We start from the raw sequence: 21,933 nt of genomic DNA, 5'->3' as shown, positions 1-21,933 counted from the left end.
GAAAAGTCATTAGCCTAGGGCTTCACATACTTTTTCCAACCTAAACTGTGAATGTTTAAATTATATATTCAATATAGACAAGAAAAATACAATAATTTGTGTGTTATTAGTTTAAGCACACCGTGTTTGTCTATTATTGTCACTTAGATGATCAGATCAAATTGAATGACCAATTTATGCAGAAATCCAGGTAATTCCAAAAGGTTCACATACTTTTTCTTGCCACTGTATGTTTTGTCTAGCGCATGTCTGTGTGTGTGCGTGTCTGTTGCACATTTGTGTGTGTGTGTTTGCGCCTGTGTTTGCGTGTGTGTGTAAAGTAGACTGTGGAAGAGTTCTGTAAACTCACAAGGAGAGGAGCAGAGCAGTCTCACTCTGGTCGTTCAAGTACCCTGCCAGGTTAACGGCCCACCTAGGACCCCTACTGGTGATTAAACACACTGCTCCTTCCTCTCTGACCAACTCTAGTAAAGGGTTTGACAGTGTTGCTGTACTGGCTGGCGATGGCCATGTTAGTGTAGTATACCCATTGTTTGGAGAATTGCAATATCTGTACCACTTAACAGTACAACAGTGTACAAAGACAACATACATGGACTGTATGGACAAAAACAGTTTGTTTTCACATATATATACTTATATATATATATATACACAGATAAAACAGTGTGTGTTTTACGTGTATATATGGTTTTCAGTGTCTTCATGCAGGGTTTGTTTGGATCGACTTGGATCCTTCAGCAGAATGTCTATGACAACACAGGTAGTGTAGCGATTTCCTCAGAGAACCTTACAGAGACCTACAGTACTGTGAGATGATTGGCTGTAAGTGGTTCCTTATCTCTCACTGACTGGTGGGAATAAGACTGTGAGAGACTGCTGTCATAATGTGTCTGTCTTCTGCAGTCTGATGGGACTTCTTTGGTCTCCTCAGCGAACCCATGCCCTCTTGGCCCCTCCCTCTGTCTCTTTCCCCCAATCCGAGAGGATGCTGAGTGGGGTCTCCTTCACTCTGGGCCAATCGGAGGCTAACCTGTGCAGGTAGGGAGGGGCTAAATGTAGGAAAAGGTGTATGGGTGGGGGGCAGTCAGTTACCCAAGCTAACACAGGTCTATGAACCTGCTCGTCAAAGGCTTGGGGGTTAGCCCCTTTTAGTCCAACAGCCCCCCCTTCTACTTCTCCTGCGCCAGTGTCAGTCTGTTACTGGGGCTGCTTTTGAATAGGCTGCATCTGAAATGGCACCCTATTCCCTATGTAGTGCACTACTTTTGACCAGAGACCTATGGGGCCTTGGTCAAAAGTAGTGCACTATACATGGAATAGTGTGCCATTTCAGACACACCCTGGGTGTTAACTGCTGGGAGGTCCTCCAGTGAGGAAGTAGGTCTGCATCTCTCCTTTACCCTTCACCTTGACCAGGCCTCGGCACTCTAGTGTGTAGTTATAGGAGTTCAGCACATTGTACAGGTCAGAGGTCACCTGGTGGGAGAAAGGAGAGAAAAGACAGAGGGAATGAAGGGTAGAAAGTAAGAAGTTGTAGTCATAAACTGACACAGAGGATAAGTCTCCATGTATCTTGATCTTAGGCACTCTGCCTCCCCTTTCACACTACCACATGATAATATAAATAAAAGTACACTACCGTTCAAATGTTTGGGGTCACTTAGAAAAATCCTTGTTTTCCATGAAAACATACATGAAATGAGTTGCAAAATGAATAGGAAATATAGTCAAGACGTTGACAAGGTTATAATAGAAATAATAATTGTGTCCTTCAAACTTTGATTTCGTCAAAGAATCCTCCATTTGCAGCAATTACAGCCTTGCAGACCTTTGGCATTCTAGTTGTCAATTTGTTGAGGTAATCTGAAGAGATTCCACCCCATGCTTCCTGAAGCACCTCCCACAAGTTGGATTGGCTTGATGGGCACTTCTTACATACCATACGGTCAAGCTGCTCCCACAACAGCTCAATAGGGTTGAGATTCAGTGACTGTGCAGGCCACTCCATTATAGACAGAATTCCAGCTGACTGTTTCTTCCCTAAATAGTTATTGCATAGTTTGGAGCTGTGCTTTGGGTCATTGTCCTGTTGTAGGAGGAAATTGGCTCCAATAAAGCGTCCTCCACAGGGTATGGCATGGCGTTGCAAAATGGAGTGATAGCCTTCCTTCTTCAAGATCCCTTTTACCCTGTACAAATATCCCACTTTACCACCTCCAAAGCACCCCCAGACCATCACATTGCCTCCACCATGCTTGACAGATGGCATCAAGCACTCCTCCAGTATCTTTTCATTTTTTCTGCGTCTCACCAATGCTCTTCTTTGTGATCCGAACACCTCAAACATAGATTAGTCTGTCCATAACACTTTTTTCCAATCTTCCTCTGTCCAGTGTCTGTGTTCTTTTGCCCATCTTAATATTTTATTTTCATTGGCCAGTCTGAGATTTGGCTTTTTCTTTGCAACTCTGCTTAGAAGGCCAGCATCCCGGAGTCACCTCTTCACTGTTGACGTTGAGATTGGTGTTTTGCGGGTGCTATTTAATGAAGTTGCCAGTTGAGGACTTGTGAGGCGTCTGTTTCTCAAACTAGACACACTAATGTACTTGTCCTCTTGCTCAGTTGTGCACCGGGGCCTCCCACTCCTCTTTCTATTCTGGTTAGAGTCAGTTTGCGCTGTTCTGTGAAGGGAGTAGTACACAGCGTTGTATGAGATCTTCAGTTTCTTGGCAATTTCTCGCATGGAATAGCCTTCATTTCTCAGAACAAGAATAGACTTACGCGTTTCAGAAGAAAGTTATTTGTTTCTGTCCATTTTGAGCCTGTAATCGAACATACAAATGCTGATGCACCAGATATTCAATTAGTCTAAAGAAGGCCAGTTTTATTGCTTCTTTAATTAGAACAACAGTTTTCAGCTGTGCTAACATAATTGCAAAAGGGTTTTCTAATGATCAATTAGCCTTTTAAAATGATAAACTTGGATTAGCTAACACAACGTGTCATTGGAACACAGGAGTGATGGTTGCTAATAATGGGCCTCTGTACGCCTATGTAGATATTCCATAAAAAATCAGCCGTTTCCAGCTACAATAGTCATTTACAATTTCTGATCAATTTGATGTTATTTTAATTTACAAAAAATTTGCTTTTCCTTCAAAGACATTTCTAAGTGACCCCAAACTTTTGAACGGTGGTATATACAGTTGAAGTCGGAAGTTTACATACACTCATTTTTCAACCACTCCACAAATTTCTTGCTAACAAACTATAGTTTTGGCAAGTCGGTTAGGATATCTACTTTGTGCATGGCACAAGTAATTTTTCCAATAATTGTTTACAGACAGATTATTTCACTTATAATTTACTGTATCAGAATTCCAGTGGGTCAGAAGTTAACATATACTAAGTTGACTGTGCCTTTAAACAGCTTGGAAAATTCCAGAAAATTATGTCATGGCTTTAGAAGCTTCTGATAGGCTAATTGACAACATTTGAGTCAATTGGAGATGTAACTGTGGATGTATTTCAAGGCCTACCTTCAAACTCAGTGCCTCTTTGCTTGACATAATGGAAAAATCAAAAGAAATCAGCCAAGACCTCAGAATTTTTTTTTAGAACTCCACAAGTCTGGTTCATCATTGGGAGCAATTTCCAAACGCCTGAAGGTACCACGTATATCTGTACAAACAATAGTACGCAAGTATAAACACCATGGGACCCCACAGCCGTCATACCTCTCAGGAAGGAGACGCTTTCTGTCTCCTAGAGATGAATGTACTTTGGTGTGAAAAGTGCAAATCAATCCCAGAACAACAGCAAAGTACCTTGTGAAGATGCTTGAGGAAACGGGTACAAAAGTATCTATATCCACAGTAAAACAGGTCCTATATCGACATAACCTGAAAGGCCACTCAGCAAGGAAGAAGCCACTGCTCCAAAACCGCCATAAAAAAGCCAGACTACGGTTTGCAACTGCACATGGGGACAAAGATCGTACTTTTTGAAGAAATGTTCTCTGGTCTGATGAAACAAAAATAGAACCATCGTTATGTTTGGAGGAAAAAGGGGGAGGCTTGCAAGCCGAAGAACACCATCCCAACCGTGAAGCATGGGGGTGGCAGCATCATGTTGTGGGGGTGCTTTGCTGCAGGAGGGACTGGTGCACTTCACAAAATGGATGCTATCATGAGGAAGCAAAATTATGTGGATATATTGAAGCAACATCTTAAGACATCAGTCAGGAAGTTAAAGCTTGGTCGCAAATGGGTCTTCCAAATGGACAATGACCCCAAACATACTTCCAAAGTTTTGGCAAAATGGCTTAAGGACAACAAAGTCAAGGTATTGGAGTGGCCATCACAAAGCCCTGACCTCAATCCTATAGAAAATTTGTGGGCAGAACTGAAAAAGCGTGTGCGAGCAAGGAAGCCTACAAACCTGACTCAGTTACACCAGCTCTGTCAGGAGGAATGGGCCAAAATTCACCCAACTTATTGTGGGAAGCTTGTGGAAGGCTACCTGAAATGTTTGACCCAAGTTAAACAATTTAAAGACAATGCTACCAAATACTAATTGAGTGTATGTAAACTTCTGACCCACTGGGAATGTGATGAAAGAAATAAAGCTGAAATAAATCATTCTCTCTACTATTATTCTGACATTTCACATTCTTAAAACAAAGTGGTGATCCTAACTGACCTAAGACAGGGAATGTTTACTAGGATTAAATGTCAGGAATTGTGAAAAACTGAGTTTAAATGTGGCTAAGGTGTATGCAAACTTCCGACTTCAACTGTATATATTCAAGATAGACATACGGTTAGAAAAAGCTATGCTCCCATGTTCTTTATCAACAATTTTTGAGCCTTAGGTCTTCATCATAGTCAGAAAAAGGTCACAGAAGAAATCCTAGGTGTGTTATCAGTTTCTACCATGCTGTTTCTCTGAGTTACCTGGATCCTGTCAGGTACACCAGTGCTGTCCATGCGGCTGGCAACGTTGACGGTATTCCCCCAGATATCATACTGGGGCTTCCTGGCCCCGATCACTCCAGCCACCACTGGACCCATGTTCAGACCTGGAGCAGGTGGACAGGGATATGGTTCAGCATGTTTTAAACAATATACACAGTATGTTTAATATACATTTTTGGGGTTTTCAGGGTTATGGGCCAGCAGTTTTTAACAATATACACAGTATGTTTAATATACATTTTTGGGGTTTTCAGGGTTATTGGCCAGCAGTTTTTTACAGGTTAGGTAACATTTTTACCATTACTCATTATACATTTTGTGAGGCATCGCTTAAGCATACCATTATTCTCATGAATAACCCATTGTCACATCAAAATGAATAACAAGGCAACAAAATGATCTTTCCTGTAGGCAGCCTTACCTATCTTCATCTTGAAGTTATTGAAGGAGTGTTCGTTGATGTACTTCATCTGATCCATGAGTCGCATGGCGTAGTCTGCCAGGGCTCTGATGTGTGAGCGGCCTTCCTTGTCGTAGGTAGAGTCGTTGAGGCCAGAGGCAGCCATGTAGGTACTGCCGATGGTCTTTATCTTCTCCAGCTGGCGGAACTGGTCCTCACTAATGATCTGGGGCAAGAGGAGGGGAATGGGGAAGTGAGTCGGTTTACTTGGGTTAATAGCATTGAAATTGTTAGTTCTCTTTCAACATAACAGGGTCCAAGAATAGTCACTAGTACCCATAACAGTAGTTATATAAGGAGTAATATGACAAAAGAGATGCATGCACGCACGCACACACACACACACACACATCGTAAGCTCATCCTCATTCCTATCTCCTCCTCCCCTGTCACCTCGTCAAAGTCTGCGATGATCTCGTTGAGCAGCCGGAGACACTCCACTCCCTCGTTGTTGGCTTCCAGCTCCACGTAGAACTCAGAGAAGTTGGAGATGGAGGCGAACATGACGGCCACACACTCACAGGACTGGTAGTAGAGCTCGTCGTTCCGACGCTCCCGCGCCAGGAAGTGGGCGGCCACGTCTTTGGGGAGGATGTTGTGGAGGAGGCGACGGTTGTAGGCCTGTAGCTCCTCCATCTCCTCTTTCTCCTCTGTGGCCTGGAGGGAGGGAGGAAGGGAAAAGAGGTATCAATGACCTTGGACATGGCCCAGACACACCCACACACAGACACACACACCTACCTGTAGTTTCCAGAGGAAGTCGAGTCTGGCTGTGGACTCCACCTGCTGGGCGTGTAGATACAAGGCCAGGACGAAAACAGTGATGACTACAGGAGTCATGATCTTCAGAGGGACCTTAGAGTCCATCACACAGCTGGACAGAGGACAGATACCACAGATCAACTACAGAGATCAATTATAGGCATGCCACAGCCCTCTTTAATCACTGTTATCTAATAACGCTAGATACTACATATCATTACTAAACAATATACAAGGTCACAACACTGTTTATCAACGTTATCTAACTACCTGAGGCATATGAAAAACCAGGAAGATCTATAGGATGCATTAAAGCTACAGTATATTGGATACAATCGATCTCAATCAAGTTGTGTGTTTGAAATTGTTTAGTAGTGTTAAGCTACATAAATCTCACCTTGTTCCATTTATGTGCTCACTGTGAAGAGAAAACAAAGAGAGCACATTTTAGGGAGAGGGAGAAGCAGGGCGGCCGAAACCTCCACTCCATCTGAAGATGGATAACGGTAGACAGCACCTGGCGCTGGACTAACCAAGTCATCCATTACATTAAGTAAACGCACCACTAAACTCATGTGAGGTTTTAATTTAAATCTGCTGCTTGCATGTTGTAAATAACTGGCATGGTTTAGCGCAATACCATTCTATCCCCAAGCCATAAGACTGCTAAATAGCTAACACTCACAGGACTCTTCACACACACACACACACACACATAACACGCCCACCAGTGGAGGTTGCTGAGGGGAGAACAGATCATAATAATGGCTGGAACGTAGCAAATGGAATGGCATCAAACACCTGGAAACCATGCGTTTCATGTATTTGATACCATTCCACTGATTCTGTTCCAGTCATTACCACAAGCTCATTCTCCTCAATTAAGGTGCCACCAGCCTCCTGTGACGCCCACACATTCATACTGACTACACACGCACACACACTCATATACAATCATCATATACGCTGCTGCTACTCTGTTTATCATATATCCTGTTGCCTAGTCACCTTAACCCCAACATATCTACTCCTACCACTCCAGTATCCCTGCACATTGTAAATACGGTATTGGCACTGACCCTTTATATAGCTTAATTACTATTGTGTTCTTTATTTTATAGCACTACTGGTATTGATGACTGCATTGTTGGTAAAGAGCTTGCAAGAAAAGCATTACACTGTACTTGTGCACGTGACAATAAAACCTTACATTTGAACTGTGAGAACCTGAGCCAGCACAAATCCCTACACAACATTGTACCCTTGTGGTAAAGTCGCCTCATGATCCCACAGAAACACACTAACTTATGTCACTAGTGTTGTGAAAGAAAGGTAGATACCAGCACACTGTTGAATGCTCCTGCAGTTTTATTGCGCAAGGTTTCTACCCAAAGGCTTCTGCGGGAGTATTCAACTAGGTCAGGGTATCAACTTTCTTTCATGGCTTGACTTTTTTTTTGTACCTGCAAGTTAATGGATTTTCTAAACTACTCACATAGTGTTGGCCATGACCAACAGGTCTACGTTGTCGAACAAGCTGACCTCTGGCACTTCCATGATGAGGACGTAGAAGATCTCGATGAAGAGCATGAGTAGGAGTTTACCTATGCTGCTGACCTGCAGGAAGACTGAGCTGGCCAGCAGGCTCAACAACACACAGGAAGAGAAGTACTACAGAGGGAGGGTGCAGGGTGGAGAGGAGGGAGAGAGAAGGGGGGGGGGGGTGAGAGGGAGAGAGAGTGGGAGTGAGAGAGAGAGATGTCAAACATTTGCAAATCTTTTAGCATGCCATTGTGAAATTAATTGGCCGCTTCTGGTGCAGAGTCAGTTTAGTGAGGATGACTGCCCAGCTGGACACACACACACACACACACACACACACACCTCAGGGAAGTTGCAGTTGGGTGAGGGGCTGCCACAGAAACCGTCTAGTGATTCGAGGGTGTAGTTGAGGCTGCGTGCATGGCAGGCGTTCACACTGCTGCGACTGATGTTCAGCTCCCAGCTCAGACAAGTCCTCAGGTCTCCAGTACTGCAGGTGAACTAGGGAGCAGAGGGCAAATGGGGTTAACATGATTATGAATGAGAACTGGGCAGTGTTCAGCAGGCACAAAACATCTGAACTTGTCAAATAAGTAATACTTGTTTTTGTTTTCTGTTGCAAAAATGTTCTGCTGCGGTGGGCCCTAATGAACACAACCCACAGATGTCAAACACTCATTAATGCAGAAGCATGTAAGCTTTGCTGTCTGAGTTTTCCCCTTAAAAATATATGTGCAACCATTTGGAGTGGATGCTCAGTGACTTACAATGTTGATGAAGGCAGAGAGAAAGACCAGGATGATGGTGAAGACTCCCACCAGGGTGCTGTTGAGTCTGGACTGGACAATCCTCTTGGACAAGGTCTGGAGAGGCACCGGGAAAAACTGTCCCAAGCACAGGGGACGGATGGAGAGGGCATGGTCAGTCTATGTCATCCCTGAGTTACTAGAGAACGTTGTGTTTGTATTGTTTGTATTCTACAGGCCACAATACCAGCTATGACTTTTGGCTGCAATTCAACTCATGTTGGTTGAAGTGCTGCCCTACTCCTCTCCCACAAAATCAGACTCCTTACAATGTGGGGTTCATGCACGCAGCATTTTCTTTGGAATTGTAAAACCCTCACTTTTCCAGAGCTTATAGTGCCACAATGGTAATATTATCAAAGCCGCCCTACAATATATCAAAATCCCTCATATCATCTCATCAGTTTACAACTAAAGAAGATCATAAGCCTGTTGTTCTTGTTTCCAATTCCCATTTAAGGGCTTATTTCATAAGGCCATCAGCCAATGAGGAGAGAGCAGGAAATTAAATATCCAGAGGGCCCTCCAGGAACAACAACAACACAGCTATGACATCATTAGTCCGCTGTCGTCATTCTCAAACATCCTTAACTGACAAAACAGTAATATCCCTATTGTGAGTTTACGTCCACTTCAATCTTTCGCCCAATTACATGCCAGTTCCTTTCTAAAGGCCTCACTAAGCAGTCTGACTCTGTCTCTCCAGGGGACTGCTGCTCTCAGGGCAGTTAAAAATCAATACCATCCACCAAGCAGGTTTACCTGCTGTGTGATTGGCCCAGTCATGCTGTGGAAACAGACCTGTTATACAGTGAGATACAACATTCCCAGACAGCCACAGAGAGCTCCCACTGCGCCAGTGCGTCAGGCTAAGGGCTAGAGCTATATGGGTACTGGATAGATGGGCAGTGCTGTCGCCCATTGTCTTGTGGTATAGACATCGACGTCATAGTATGAGGAAGCTTCCGAACACAAACAAATTCCTGGGAAAACATAAGTGCTCACCCCAAAGCAGGAGTAGACTGCTGAGACAAACATGACAGCCACCAGGATGATCAGACAGGTGGTGTAGAACCCAATCATCAGAGTGGAGCTGAGGAATAGAGAGAGAGAGAGGATTACAGAAGTGATAGGAGAAATATGAGTAAATACATCTGAGACAGAAAGAGAGAGAGAGGTGAGACAAAAGGATCAAGGAAGAGGGGATAATGAAAAAGGAATGGTGAAGAAAAGATCAATAGGAGGGAGAGAGAGAAAGCTAGAGGGTTACACACTTGAGGGGCATCCTTGAGAATGAACAAACAGCCAGCTGCTGGCAGCCCCAGCGGTACCCATCAGCCCCTCTGGCAGAGGAGAGGAAAGGTGGTGACAGCAGGTGACGGGACATTCATTAACGTCTGGGCCAAGTCCCTGTACTTGGCCTGTCTGGGACTGCCTTTCCCCTCAAGTATCAAGTCCCCTCAAGTATCAGCTTCATCTAGGTCCTGTCTATCTCAGTCTCCTCCTCTACTCATCCCTAAAGCCCTGCCCTCAGCCCAGGAAGAGCTAGGGCTCCAAGTTGTGAATGATATGGGAGATATGCACTGTGGTTCACTAGTAGAGAATTATTCAGCACTTACTGTGGTACTATACTGTATGAATATCCACTAGGAGAGATTCAGTACTTACTGTGGTACTATAGTGTATGAATATCCACTAGGAGAGATTCAGTACTTACTGTGGTACTATAGTGTATGAATATCCACTAGGAGAGATTCAGTACTTACTGTGGTACTATAGTGTATGAATATCCACTAGGAGAGATTCAGCACTTACTGTGGTACTATAGTGTATGAATATCCACTAGGATAGATTCAGCACTTACTGTGGTACTATAGTGTATGAATATCCACTAGGAGAGATTCAGTACTTACTGTGGTACTATACTGTATGAATATCCACTAGGAGAGATTCAGTACTTACTGTGGTACTATACTGTATGAATATCCACTAGGAGAGATTCAGTACTTACTGTGGTACTATAGTGTATGAATATCCACTAGGAGAGATTCAGTACTTACTGTGGTACTATACTGTATGAATATCCACTAGGAGAGATTCAGTACTTACTGTGGTACTATACTGTATGAATATCCACTAGGAGAGATTCAGTACTTACTGTGGTACTATAGTGTATGAATATCCACTAGGAGAGATTCAGTACTTACTGTGGTACTATAGTGTATGAATATCCACTAGGAGAGATTCAGTACTTACTGTGGTACTATAGTGTATGAATATCCACTAGGAGAGATTCAGTACTTACTGTGGTACTATAGTGTATGAATATCCACTAGGAGAGATTCAGTACTTACTGTGGTACTATAGTGTATGAATATCCACTAGGAGAGATTCAGTACTTACTGTGGTACTATAGTGTATGAATATCCACTAGGAGAGATTCAGTACTTACTGTGGTACTATAGTGTATGAATATCCACTAGGAGAGATTCAGTACTTACTGTGGCACAATGACAATCTGGATGAAACATATGAAGAGGAAGACAAGAGAGGCGCAGGCCACGTATGCTCCAAATCTGGAGTCCACTTGTTTGGAGTACTGAAGGAGAAACGGAAATGGAAAAATATAAGAGCAGAAAGGTAAACAGAGGCTGGCTGTGCGCTTCACATCTCACTTCAAACCCTTTTGTACAGTATACTGACACAACAGCATCACACTGTGAGAACAGCATGGTAAGGGTTACACAGCTGAACTGCAATCCATAGCCTAATGTATGGTACTCAGGAGGTCAATTATTAGATATGTAGGTGGACAGGTAATGGAGGAGAACAAAGGCAGTGATTATCTCTCCCACAAAAGACTGGGCTGGGGCTGGGGGCAGACACACTGAGAGAGGGATTTTGATCCTCTCTATGTAGCCGCTATACAGCCCTCCATAACCCACCCTCAGCGGTGTTGTCTGAAACCGGGAAAAGCAGAGAAGAGGCCAAGCCTGAAAACCGGATGCTTCCATTTTTATCCAACCCCGCTCAAAGCGTTTATTTTACATCTACTACGTTAGGTTAACCAGACCCTGACGAGAGAGACTGACAGAGGGATGAGAGAGACAGAGTGAGAGGTGAAAGACAGCAGGTTGAAAATGGGGCCTCTCCTCTTCTCTTTCGGTCGGCTTTCACCCTCTCTCTCCTTCCCGCTCACTTTTTATGTATCTTCTCTTTTAACCCAAAAATGTTTACCACTCTCTCTCTCCCACTCTCCCTTCATTCAAACTTTATTTGACATGCCAGTGAGTGGTGTAGCAATTTGTAGCAGAATTGCTTGTCTTGACAAGGGCCCTGCATTTTTCCATTTTTACTGACCATGACACCTGACAAGGACAAATCCCTTAGTTATAGACTCACACTAAACCTTTTTCCTGATCGGTCCATGTAGTCAGGAAAAACCCAAGGGCCTGATTTTGACAATCAATTCTGACACAAATGAATACACTGCTCACTCCTAAAGATCTACCCAGAAAATTCACTCAGGGCCCTAGTCCGAATATTCAGAGTCACTTCCCTGGAGGAGGACGTCAGTACCTTCTTCTCCAGGTCTGGTTCTCTGAAGGTCAGCAGGAACTTCTTGACGTGTTCGGAGCGTAGCCGGTCGATACTCCTGGCGTCGATGGCTCTCCCTAGGAACTCGTCCACCTCGTCCTCTGGGTTCAGGTTTTCCTGTGTGTTTCTGAAAATGAAATGTCTAGATAACACAAGACGAGGAGACACTTTTTTGTTTTCTGTTTCAGGCCATCACAAGAGGTCCTATGTCTCTATGGGCCAGCCCGCCCCCAGTCCTGCAACCACAAGCTACAACCACAACTTAACTCCACACTTCACCACAGAACTGCATCACCCCAATCAAGTGTGGCCATAATAAGCAAAGTGATTGAGATCATCAGACCACTCTCATCATGTTAGTTTGATGGGAATAATCGGTCATTCAATCAGCAGTGTATTGTTTGATTGCATTAATTACAGAGGCAATCTGGCCTATTGTCAGTGGATCAGTGGACAAATTCAAACCAGGTGATTATAATGTTTTCTGAATAACAGATTGAGATCACTGTCCACTCATGGATATGAATGTCATGGCCATGTCATACAAGAAATCTGGCAAGTTGGCGAGTTGGATGTTCTGGTTGTGTTTTCGATTGCTATGCTGTGTATTATAGCTACAGTAGTTTATTTCTGTGACTGCCACACACCTACAGTTGAAGTCGGGAAGTTTACAAACACCTTAGCCAAATACATTTTCACAATTCCTGACATTTAATCCTAGTAAACATTCCCTGTCTTAGGTCAGTTAGGATCACCACTTTAGTTTAAGAATGTGAAATGTCAGAATAATAGTAGAGAGAATGATTTATTTCAGCTTTATTTCTTTCATCACATTCCCAGTGGGTCAGAAGTTTACATACACTCAATTAGTATTTGGTAGCATTGCCTTTAAATTGTTTAACTTGGGTCAAACATTTTGGGTAGCCTTCCACAACCTTTCCACAATAAGTTGGGTGAATTGTGGCACATTCCTCCTGACAGAGCTGGTGTAACTGAGTCAGGTTTGTAGGCCTCCTTGCTCGCAAACACTTTCAGTTCTGCCCACACATTTTCTATAGGTTTGAGGTCAGGGCTTTGTGATGGCCACTCCAATACCTTGACTTTGTTGTCCTTACGCCATTTTGCCACAACTTTTGAAGTATGCTTGGGGTCAATGTCCATTTGGAAGACCCATTTGCGACCAAGCTTTAACTTCCTGACTGATGTCTTGAGATGTTGCTTCAATATATCCACAAAATTTTCCCTTCCTCATGATGCCATCAATTTTGTGAAGAGCACCAGTCCCTCCTGCAGCAAAGCACCCCCACAACATGATGCTGCCACCCCCGTGCTTCACGGTTGGGAAGGTGTTCTACGGCTTGCAAGCCTCCCCCTTTTTCCTCCAAACATAACGATGGTCATTATGGCCAAACTGTTTTATTTTTGTTTCATCAGACCAGAGGACATTTCTCCAAAAAATATGATCTTTGTCCCTATGTAAAGTTGCAAACTGTAGTCTGACTTTTTTTATGGCAGTTTTGGAGCAGTGGCTTCTTCCTTGCTGAGCGGCCTTTCGGGTTATGTCGATATAGGACTCGTTTTACTGTGGATATAGATACTTTTGTACCTGTTTCCTCCAGCATCTTCACAAGGTCCTTTGCTGTTGTTCTGGGATTGATTTGCACTTTTCGCACCAAAGTACGTTCATCTCTAGGAGACAGAACGCGTGTCCTTCCTGAGCGGTATGACGGCTGCGTGGTCCCATGGTGTTTATACTTGCGTACTATTGTTTGTACAGATGAACGTGTACCTTCAGGCGTTTGGAAATTGCTCCCAAGGATGAACCAGACTTGTGGAGGTCTCCAGTTTTTTTCAGAGGTCTTGGCTGATTTCTTTTGATTTTCCCATGATGTCAAGCAAAGAGGCACTGAGTTTCAAGGTAGGCCTTGAAATACATCCACAGTTACACCTCCAATTGACTCAAATGATGTCAATTAGCCTATCAGAAGCTTCTAAAGCCATGACATCAATTTCTGAAATGTTCCACGCTGTTTAAAGGCACAGTCAACTTAGTGTATGTAAACTTCTGACCCACTGGAATTGTGATACAGTGAATTATAAGTGAAATAATCTGTCTGTAAACAATTGTTGGAAAAATTACTTGTGTCATGCACAAAGTAGATGTCCTAACCGACTTGCCAAAACTATAGTTTGTTAACAAGAAATTTGTGGAGTGGTTGAAAAACAAGTTTTAATGACTCCAACCTAAGTGTATGTAAACTTCCGACTTCAACTGTATCTAGATCATTTAAAGATCTATGGCTTTGATACTGCCGTTTGTCTTTAGAAACCCTGAAAACATGACCTGCAGCAGAAGGCAGCCCACCACTTTAACTCACAGGAGGCAAGATGGGGATAGGGGGTCTCTACTCACTTGTCCTTGGGGTCTTCAAATCCCTAGAAGAAAGAAGAAAAGAGCAGAACAGTGTGTTAGCTGACAGAAAAACATCTGCAAACAGAAAACCTTAAGTGGTGCTAGAGTTTTTTTTAGAAGAGAAAGAGGTAGAATCCATCCACACAGTCAGGTGTTGACAAAAAATTGAGTGTCAACCATGAAGACAAGAGACTGACACCTCTGCCAGCTTTATCTCTTCCCAAACTCTTCGCTCAAGAGGCTAGAAACAACAACAAAAGCTCCGTCGCAAATGGCACCCTGTTCCATACCTACATAGTGTACTGCTTTGACCAGGTCCCATAGAACTCTGGTCAAAAGTAGTGCACTATATAGGGAATAGGGTGCTATATCAGACACATTCAAAGTCGAGAACAATAGCTATCCAGGCATCTTCCTGGGGAGATGAGTCAATAGTGCTTCTGTAGAAGACTGTCTGCCTGTCATAAGACCATCGAGGGGGTCTCTCTGAGCCTTCATTAAAGCTTGACACAGATAATTATACCAGCAGGGTGGTTTGTGTTGTTTACCGCACACCTAATTCATAATAATGTACGTTTATTTATTTACATCACATGGGCTCTATTTTAAAAACCTAACGAAATGGTCAATCAAAGCGCTGGCAGTAGAGCTATAGGTCCTGGGGTGTGTCAAAAATATTTTGCTATTTTCACAGCCGGGATTATGAGCACAATAGCTGGTAGTGGCGCAAAAGGGCTAGGTTTTGATGAACAAACAAGTTGTAGGTGTGACGAGGGCTTGGCCACTCACTGGCCAATCAACGCGTTCCGTGGCTTAATGCTGCATGCGCTTGTCTCAAGTTCTGTAGGTTATTGGCTGTCTTTGCATTGTCAACAACTCCAATTCAGCTGGGGGCACAGAATATTCTCATCTTGGTCCATTGTGTATTGATATTACAGTTTTTTGAAAAGCATAGGCTACAGTAACGAGTGATGTCAACAACAATCCAAAAAACATCCAGTGTTAGTTCAATAGCCTATGTCTGGAGTGCTGGCAGTAAACATTGTTGTAATTGGCTTCAATGAGCTATAGCCAAACTACATGTCTTTACACATCACACTTAAAATAGAAAATACTAGGCTCACGGAAATTGTATTGTATGTGTGAGGCACGTTCTCAATAAGCAAAATATAGAATAGTTCTCCCGTTGATACTGCATTATATAGGACTAAATCATTGAAATATATTTGGAGGAGAGCGTCTTTGACCACCGGATGAGAGATGGGGATGGATACTTGAACAAGCTAAACAAAGTATGCAGGTAGGCACGTGTGTATGTTTCAGGATGTGCATTATATTATAAATTCAAGGCACTCTGACAAATAGACAATTTAAACACCTTTTATGGGCTACTTTGCAAGCCAGGATAAATAAGACAAGACACATTGCTGTTGAACCAGCCTTAGTAGCCTAGGCTTAGGGTAAAGGTAACCTTGATATAAAACGGAAAACTGTTTTTTAAAACAACAACAATATTTCTAAATAGGATGGGGTCAGAAGCATGATTGCATAAATCGATTCTCTCGTTCCATGGCACTGCGTGCACACGTTGACCTAAATGTGTGTACGCATAACTATTACACGTCTATACAAAATACTATGCTCATGTCAATTGTATCGTTGCCTATGTGCAAGGCAGATTTAAAAAATAATCTGCCGCTGATATGGCATTATAGGAGGACTGAATAGTTTGGAGGGGTGCGTCTTTGGTAATAGGATGAGGGGCACTCTTTGAAAATGAGGATGGATAGTCTACTTGAACAAGTGAAATGAAGTATGCAGGTATGTGAATAATTAAAAAGCATGAAGGCAAAAAAATATATTTGAAAGCACTCTCAGTAGACCATTTAAAACCCCTTTATCTGTAGGCTACTTAGCTAATGGCCAGGATAAAAATACACACCTATGCGATACTGCTAAACCAGCCTTGATTAAAGGGAGGGTAGGCTATGCTTGGTTTTTAATCATCAAATTAAACGAGCTGGGGGGAAACGCTAATGAGAAGTTTTAAGACCCACAAAAAGCAGGTCTTAACGTTAATGCAGTTGATAATGTAATGGATTTTGAGAGCGGAAGCTCAGCCTATCCAGCCATGACACACGGTGCCCATGGAAGAGAGATGTGCCTTTTGTGCTGGCAAATCTCATATTTAGAAATAAAGAACACTTTAAGTTGTATGAAATTGTCACTTTGCACTTGTTTTTAAGGACACACCTCAGATATTGCGCAAGCGAGCTGATGTTAGACAGGCAAATTGCCGAACCTGGCTTTAGGGCTGGAAAATGTCAGTGCGGCAGTTTTTACATAACAAAATTGCAAACTAACTTGAGTTTGACACAAAATAGGAGCCCATTAGGTGAAATTAATCATTTCTACACCAATCACGGAACTGCATTGCCCTCTATTGGATGAAGATGGCAACAACAACAGGAGAAAATATGCTGTGCTGTACAGTTCCTAGAAACATCAACACATCTCCAGGAGATAGTCATCTAGACTTAGAGCTACTTCCATATCAACAAATCCACTCCCATATGTACATAAATTACAATTCACTCTTATGTCTGACCATTAAACCTATTACTTTGTGCCTTTGTCACATCTTGGTAAAATCTATACTTCTCAATTGCCCCAATTGTGGACTAAGCTGAAAATACCCTGAAACCCTCACCCCTCTTGGATGTGACATTCCAGCAGAATTTCTAGGATGTCTTTTATAACATAAGCAATTCCACTGATAAAGCTACACTCTACAAACAGAGAGGGGGAACATCCCCAAATACCAGCATTCTCTGTATTTTATACGGAATAGGAGAACAGTGATTAATGACATAGTAGGAATGTACGCAAGAAACACAGTTGACAGCAGGTCATTATAAGTAATCTCTACTCCGCTGCCTGCCCTGCACTGCCAGGAAGTTGGAGGACAGGGGCTAGTGGGAATTACTACGTGACTCCCTTTCCTTTCGCCTCACACACATTCTCTCCCCCTCTTTCATGCAATCTGTCTTGCTCCCTTTCTCCTTGCTCCATCTATCTCTGCTCTTTCTTTATATCTGCTGCTGGGATTCACAAGCGGTGCAAGGGGATGAGGAGAGAGGGACAGAGACAGAGATATAGGGAGGGAGAAAGATAGAGAGATAGAGATGTGGAGAGAGATATAGGGAGAGAGACAGAGACAGAGCTAAGACAAATATTACTAAGTTCATGTTCAGACCACCAACTGACTGTCTGTGAACTTCGGTGTATGACTAAAAAGTAAGAGTACAGGAGTGGAGGGTTACGAGAGAGAGAGACAGACAGACAGAGCAAGAGAGAGAGAGAAAGAGAAAGAGATAGAGGCAGACATCCAACTGTGTAGTATATATTAATCTGCCAAAGAGAGACTGTCTCTCACAATACAGCTGTCCTGTTGCAGCTAGCCAATAATTAAATCAGACAGGACTTACTTACGCCCACACGCACTGAGCTCATTCATTGATTTCAAACACTGATTTCAGATCCAGCAGGGAAGAGATAATAAGATAAAGAGATAACCAGAAATAATTATCTGACTATAATCTGCACACCAAAAACTCTGGGGTGAAGACAATAGTAGGCAGGTGCGCTGCGACTGGAACCAGACTCAGACCATTATTGTATTGACATAGTGCCCTTGAGTTAATGTTAGGAGAGGAGAGAAAAGGAGAGGAGGTGAGAGGGGAAGGGATGGAATGAGAGAGGAGGAGAGGTAAACAACAGACAGTGAGTCACCATAGCAGCATTGTTTTAGCACAGTGGGAGGCCTTGGGGAACAGAAAGAGGACCCAATGGTCACACCACTATAGCTTTTTTCTGTGTGTGTGTGTGTGTTTGTGCTTCTGTGCATGTGTATGCGTTTGTGTACGTGTGTGTATGTGTGTATGCTTTGGTGTATGTCTTTGTTGTGTAAGAGAGATGATTCCCCCTGGGATTCTGAGTAATGTTATTCTGCTGCAGATGGGACCTCACTGACTGAATGTTATGGTATTTCTTCATCCTTGTTGCCCACGTATTGTATTGTGACAGAGTGAGTAGTCCTCGAGAGACACTTGCTGGAGAGGTGAACTGTAGTGTGAAGGGCCACTGCTTGCTGCCAGCATGCCAGCCTGCCACCCCCTCTACCCTTGAGACTATACAGAAGCTTTCTGGGAATTCATTACTGAATGCAAATGATTTCCATCATCGTCTCAGAAGAGAGGAGAGACATGGGTATATTGAATAGATGTGTAACTGTCAATACTGACAGTTTTGGAAAAAAGTGTATTGGGATAAAAGCATCTGTTAAATGACTATTATATTATATAATGTGGTAGTTGTGCTCTGAGGTCTGATGGTACGTTCACCATTCTGTTCAATGTCAGACCTCAGCTCACTGACGTCGACACAGACAGGAAACACACAGATAAAAGGTGTATCCGCCTCAGGTGACTTTCCCTTATTGGTGACTGATTAAATCATTAAGGCCCTGACTGATTGTTGTCATCCTGCTACCGCTCCACTGACTCTTCTCTCTCTCTCTTTCTCTCTCTCTCTCTCTCTCTCTCTCTCTCTCTCTCTCTCTCTCTCTCTCTCTCTCTCTCTCTGTGGGGTTTCTTGGGCACCGGGTCAGGGGCAGTGAAACAGGGGTGGGGGCACTGTGACCCTGGAGCTAAATGCTAGACTAAAGACAGAGAGAGCCTAGGGAGACAATGAAAGATATACCGTATGCAATGACATAACCGCCTCACGTCCTTGGCTTTCTATAGTCCCTGGTTAATACACAAACACACAACAACCACAACCTGGCCTTGCTGTGAAGGCCAGATCAGAGAAGAGTAAAGATCAAGTCTGAATGGCGGTGAGGACAGAATGGTATCTCACCATCCTCTTCATCTCCTTGGAGATCTGGTTTCCTCCGTGGTTGTAGAAAGGTCGGTCGGTCCAGTGGCCCGTGTTGTGGGAGACAGAGTTGGCGCGCTGACGGTTCATTTTGGCTATCATCGCCTTCTCTTCTTTCTGCAAGGTAAGGGAGACAGATATACTAGGGGTGGTAATGGTAAAAGTCACTCTGGGGACCAGGAAACCACCAATGTAAAATCCTTGAATTAAAGATCATGCTAAAATTATTTCACTCCCGGGTTGCCCCCCATTTCCACCCCTGACAGCTATACTTGTAGGGGAATACTGGGGGAATTCCATGCAACAATCACTTACTCTACTGTAGATCAGTTTTCAACGGTTCCTACTACAATTAAATATGCTTATAGGTAGTGAGAGCTGACCTGGGATGAGTGTAGTGGTTCAAACTGAACGGAAAAGGTAGTGAACTCTAAGGCTCTGCCTCAAATGGCACTGTAGTGCACTCTATAGGGAATAGGGTGTCATTTGGGATGCACACTAAAAGGTATCACTTCTTGTAAACAGTTTATTAGGGCAGGTCTGTAATGTAACTATTGTAACAGGGATCGTGAGAACCAACCCATTCCCAATGTGAAAGTACCCATGATATGATATGTTAGCTGGATTAGAGTCAAGGCTTCTGATATCACCACAGGACTGATATGATATGATATGTTAGCTGGATTAGAGTCAAGGCTTCTGATATCACCACAGGACTGATATGATATGTTAGCTGGATTAGAGTCAAGGCTTCTGATATCACCACAGGACTGATATGATATGATATGTTAGCTGGATTAGAGTCAAGGCTTCTGATATCACCACAGGACTGATATGATATGATATGTTAGCTGGATTAGAGTCAAGGCTTCTGATATCACCACAGGACTGATATGATATGATATGTTAGCTGGATTAGAGTCAAGGCTTCTGGTATCACCACAGGACTGATATGATATGATATGTTAGCAGGATTAGAGTCAAGGCTTCTGATATCACCACAGGACTGATATGATATGTTAGCTGGATTAGAGTCAAGGCTTCTGATATCACCACAGGACTGATATGATATGATATGTTAGCTGGATTAGAGTCAAGGCTTCTGATATCACCACAGGACTGATATGATATGATATGTTAGCTGGATTAGAGTCAAGGCTTCTGATATCACCACAGGACTGATATGATATGATATGTTAGCTGGATTAGAGTCAAGGCTTCTGATATCGCCACAGGACTGATATGATATGATATATTAGCTGGATTAGAGTCAAGGCTTCTGATATCGCCACAGGACTGATATGATATGATATGTTAGCTGGATTAGAGTCAAGGCTTCTGATATCGCCACAGGACTGATATGATATGATATGTTAGCTGGATTAGAGTCAAGGCTTCTGATATCGCCACAGGACTGATATAATATGATATGTTAGCAGGATTAGAGTCAAGGCTTCTGATATCGCCACAGGACTGATATGATATGACACACACACACTACGGATATAATATATCCTCAGCTGATTAAAAGGACATTGTACTGTACGTAAACAAACATTATCTCATGGTGAGAGAACGGGTGACATCACTCTTTAGAGACGCATGATTTCCAAAAGTAAGCCGACCAGCTGCTTCTAAAAAAAATACGACAGCCTGAAAGCATGATAATCAGCCAGTAAATAAAAAAGTGTTTATGAAAATGTATCAGAATTTTGACTGAGCAGGGCTGAGTTTGTTTTCCTATTACAGTCAACCCAGAGTTTTTCCTAGTCAAGTATCTACATTGGAAATCTTACTCATGTCTGTGTAATTTACATTGGAAATCTTACTCATGTCTGTGTAATTTACATTGGAAATCTTACTCATGTCTGTGTAATTTACATTGGAAATCTTACACATGTCTGTGTAATTTACATTGGAAATCTTACACGTCTGTGTAATTTACATTGGAAATCTTACTCATGTCTGAGTAATTTACATTGGAAATCTTACACGTCTGTGTAATTTACATTGGAAATCTTACACGTCTGTGTAATTTACATTGGAAATCTTACTCATGTCTGAGTAATTTACATTGGAAATCTTACACGTCTGTGTAATTTACACTGGAAATCTTACACGTCTGTGTAATTTACATTGGAAATCTTACACATGTCTGTGTAATTTACATTGGAAATCTTACACATGTCTGTGTAATTTACATTGGAAATCTTACACGTCTGTGTAATTTACATTGGAAATCTTACTCATGTCTGTGTAATTTACACTGGAAATCTTACACATGTCTGTGTAAAGCCGTATTTGCACGGGACTAATATTACTAGTATTATTTTATTCATTATCTCCAGCACCATACCAGTATCTACATGGGAAAATAGCGATGAAAGATGTGGTTAAAAACTGTGAGGTGTCCTTTTAAAGGGTCAGATCACGTGA

General features: G+C 42.7%; 1 protein-coding gene across 2 annotated transcripts in view; it reads right to left on the bottom strand.

Annotated features, from left to right (window-relative positions):
• Window positions 1-227: 227 nt before the first annotated feature.
• Window positions 228-21,933, bottom strand: part of LOC115160940 (adenylate cyclase type 5) — a 162,271-nt gene continuing 140,565 nt past the window's right edge. Inside the window, exons 8-21 of one of the 2 annotated variants that reach the window (XM_029711502.1) lie at window positions 19,480-19,614; window positions 14,560-14,582; window positions 12,129-12,288; window positions 11,051-11,148; window positions 9,555-9,642; window positions 8,511-8,627; window positions 8,086-8,244; window positions 7,697-7,872; window positions 6,599-6,619; window positions 6,181-6,313; window positions 5,833-6,096; window positions 5,401-5,605; window positions 4,959-5,083; window positions 228-1,479 (exon numbers count right to left, since the gene is read on the bottom strand). In XM_029711502.1, the coding sequence (XP_029567362.1) occupies window positions 1,351-1,479; window positions 4,959-5,083; window positions 5,401-5,605; window positions 5,833-6,096; window positions 6,181-6,313; window positions 6,599-6,619; window positions 7,697-7,872; window positions 8,086-8,244; window positions 8,511-8,627; window positions 9,555-9,642; window positions 11,051-11,148; window positions 12,129-12,288; window positions 14,560-14,582; window positions 19,480-19,614 (1,833 nt within the window). In that variant the 3' untranslated portion in view covers window positions 228-1,350. The remainder of the gene's footprint in view (window positions 1,480-4,958; window positions 5,084-5,400; window positions 5,606-5,832; window positions 6,097-6,180; window positions 6,314-6,598; window positions 6,620-7,696; window positions 7,873-8,085; window positions 8,245-8,510; window positions 8,628-9,554; window positions 9,643-11,050; window positions 11,149-12,128; window positions 12,289-14,559; window positions 14,583-19,479; window positions 19,615-21,933) is intronic. The other variant, XM_029711503.1, reaches the window with a different exon arrangement.

Source organism: Salmo trutta, chromosome 24, assembly GCF_901001165.1.
Source record: "Salmo trutta chromosome 24, fSalTru1.1, whole genome shotgun sequence".
Classification (NCBI taxonomy): domain Eukaryota; kingdom Metazoa; phylum Chordata; class Actinopteri; order Salmoniformes; family Salmonidae; genus Salmo; species Salmo trutta.
The sequence above is the reverse complement of the archived record's forward strand: the minus strand, read 5'-3'. Positions and strand labels throughout refer to the sequence as shown.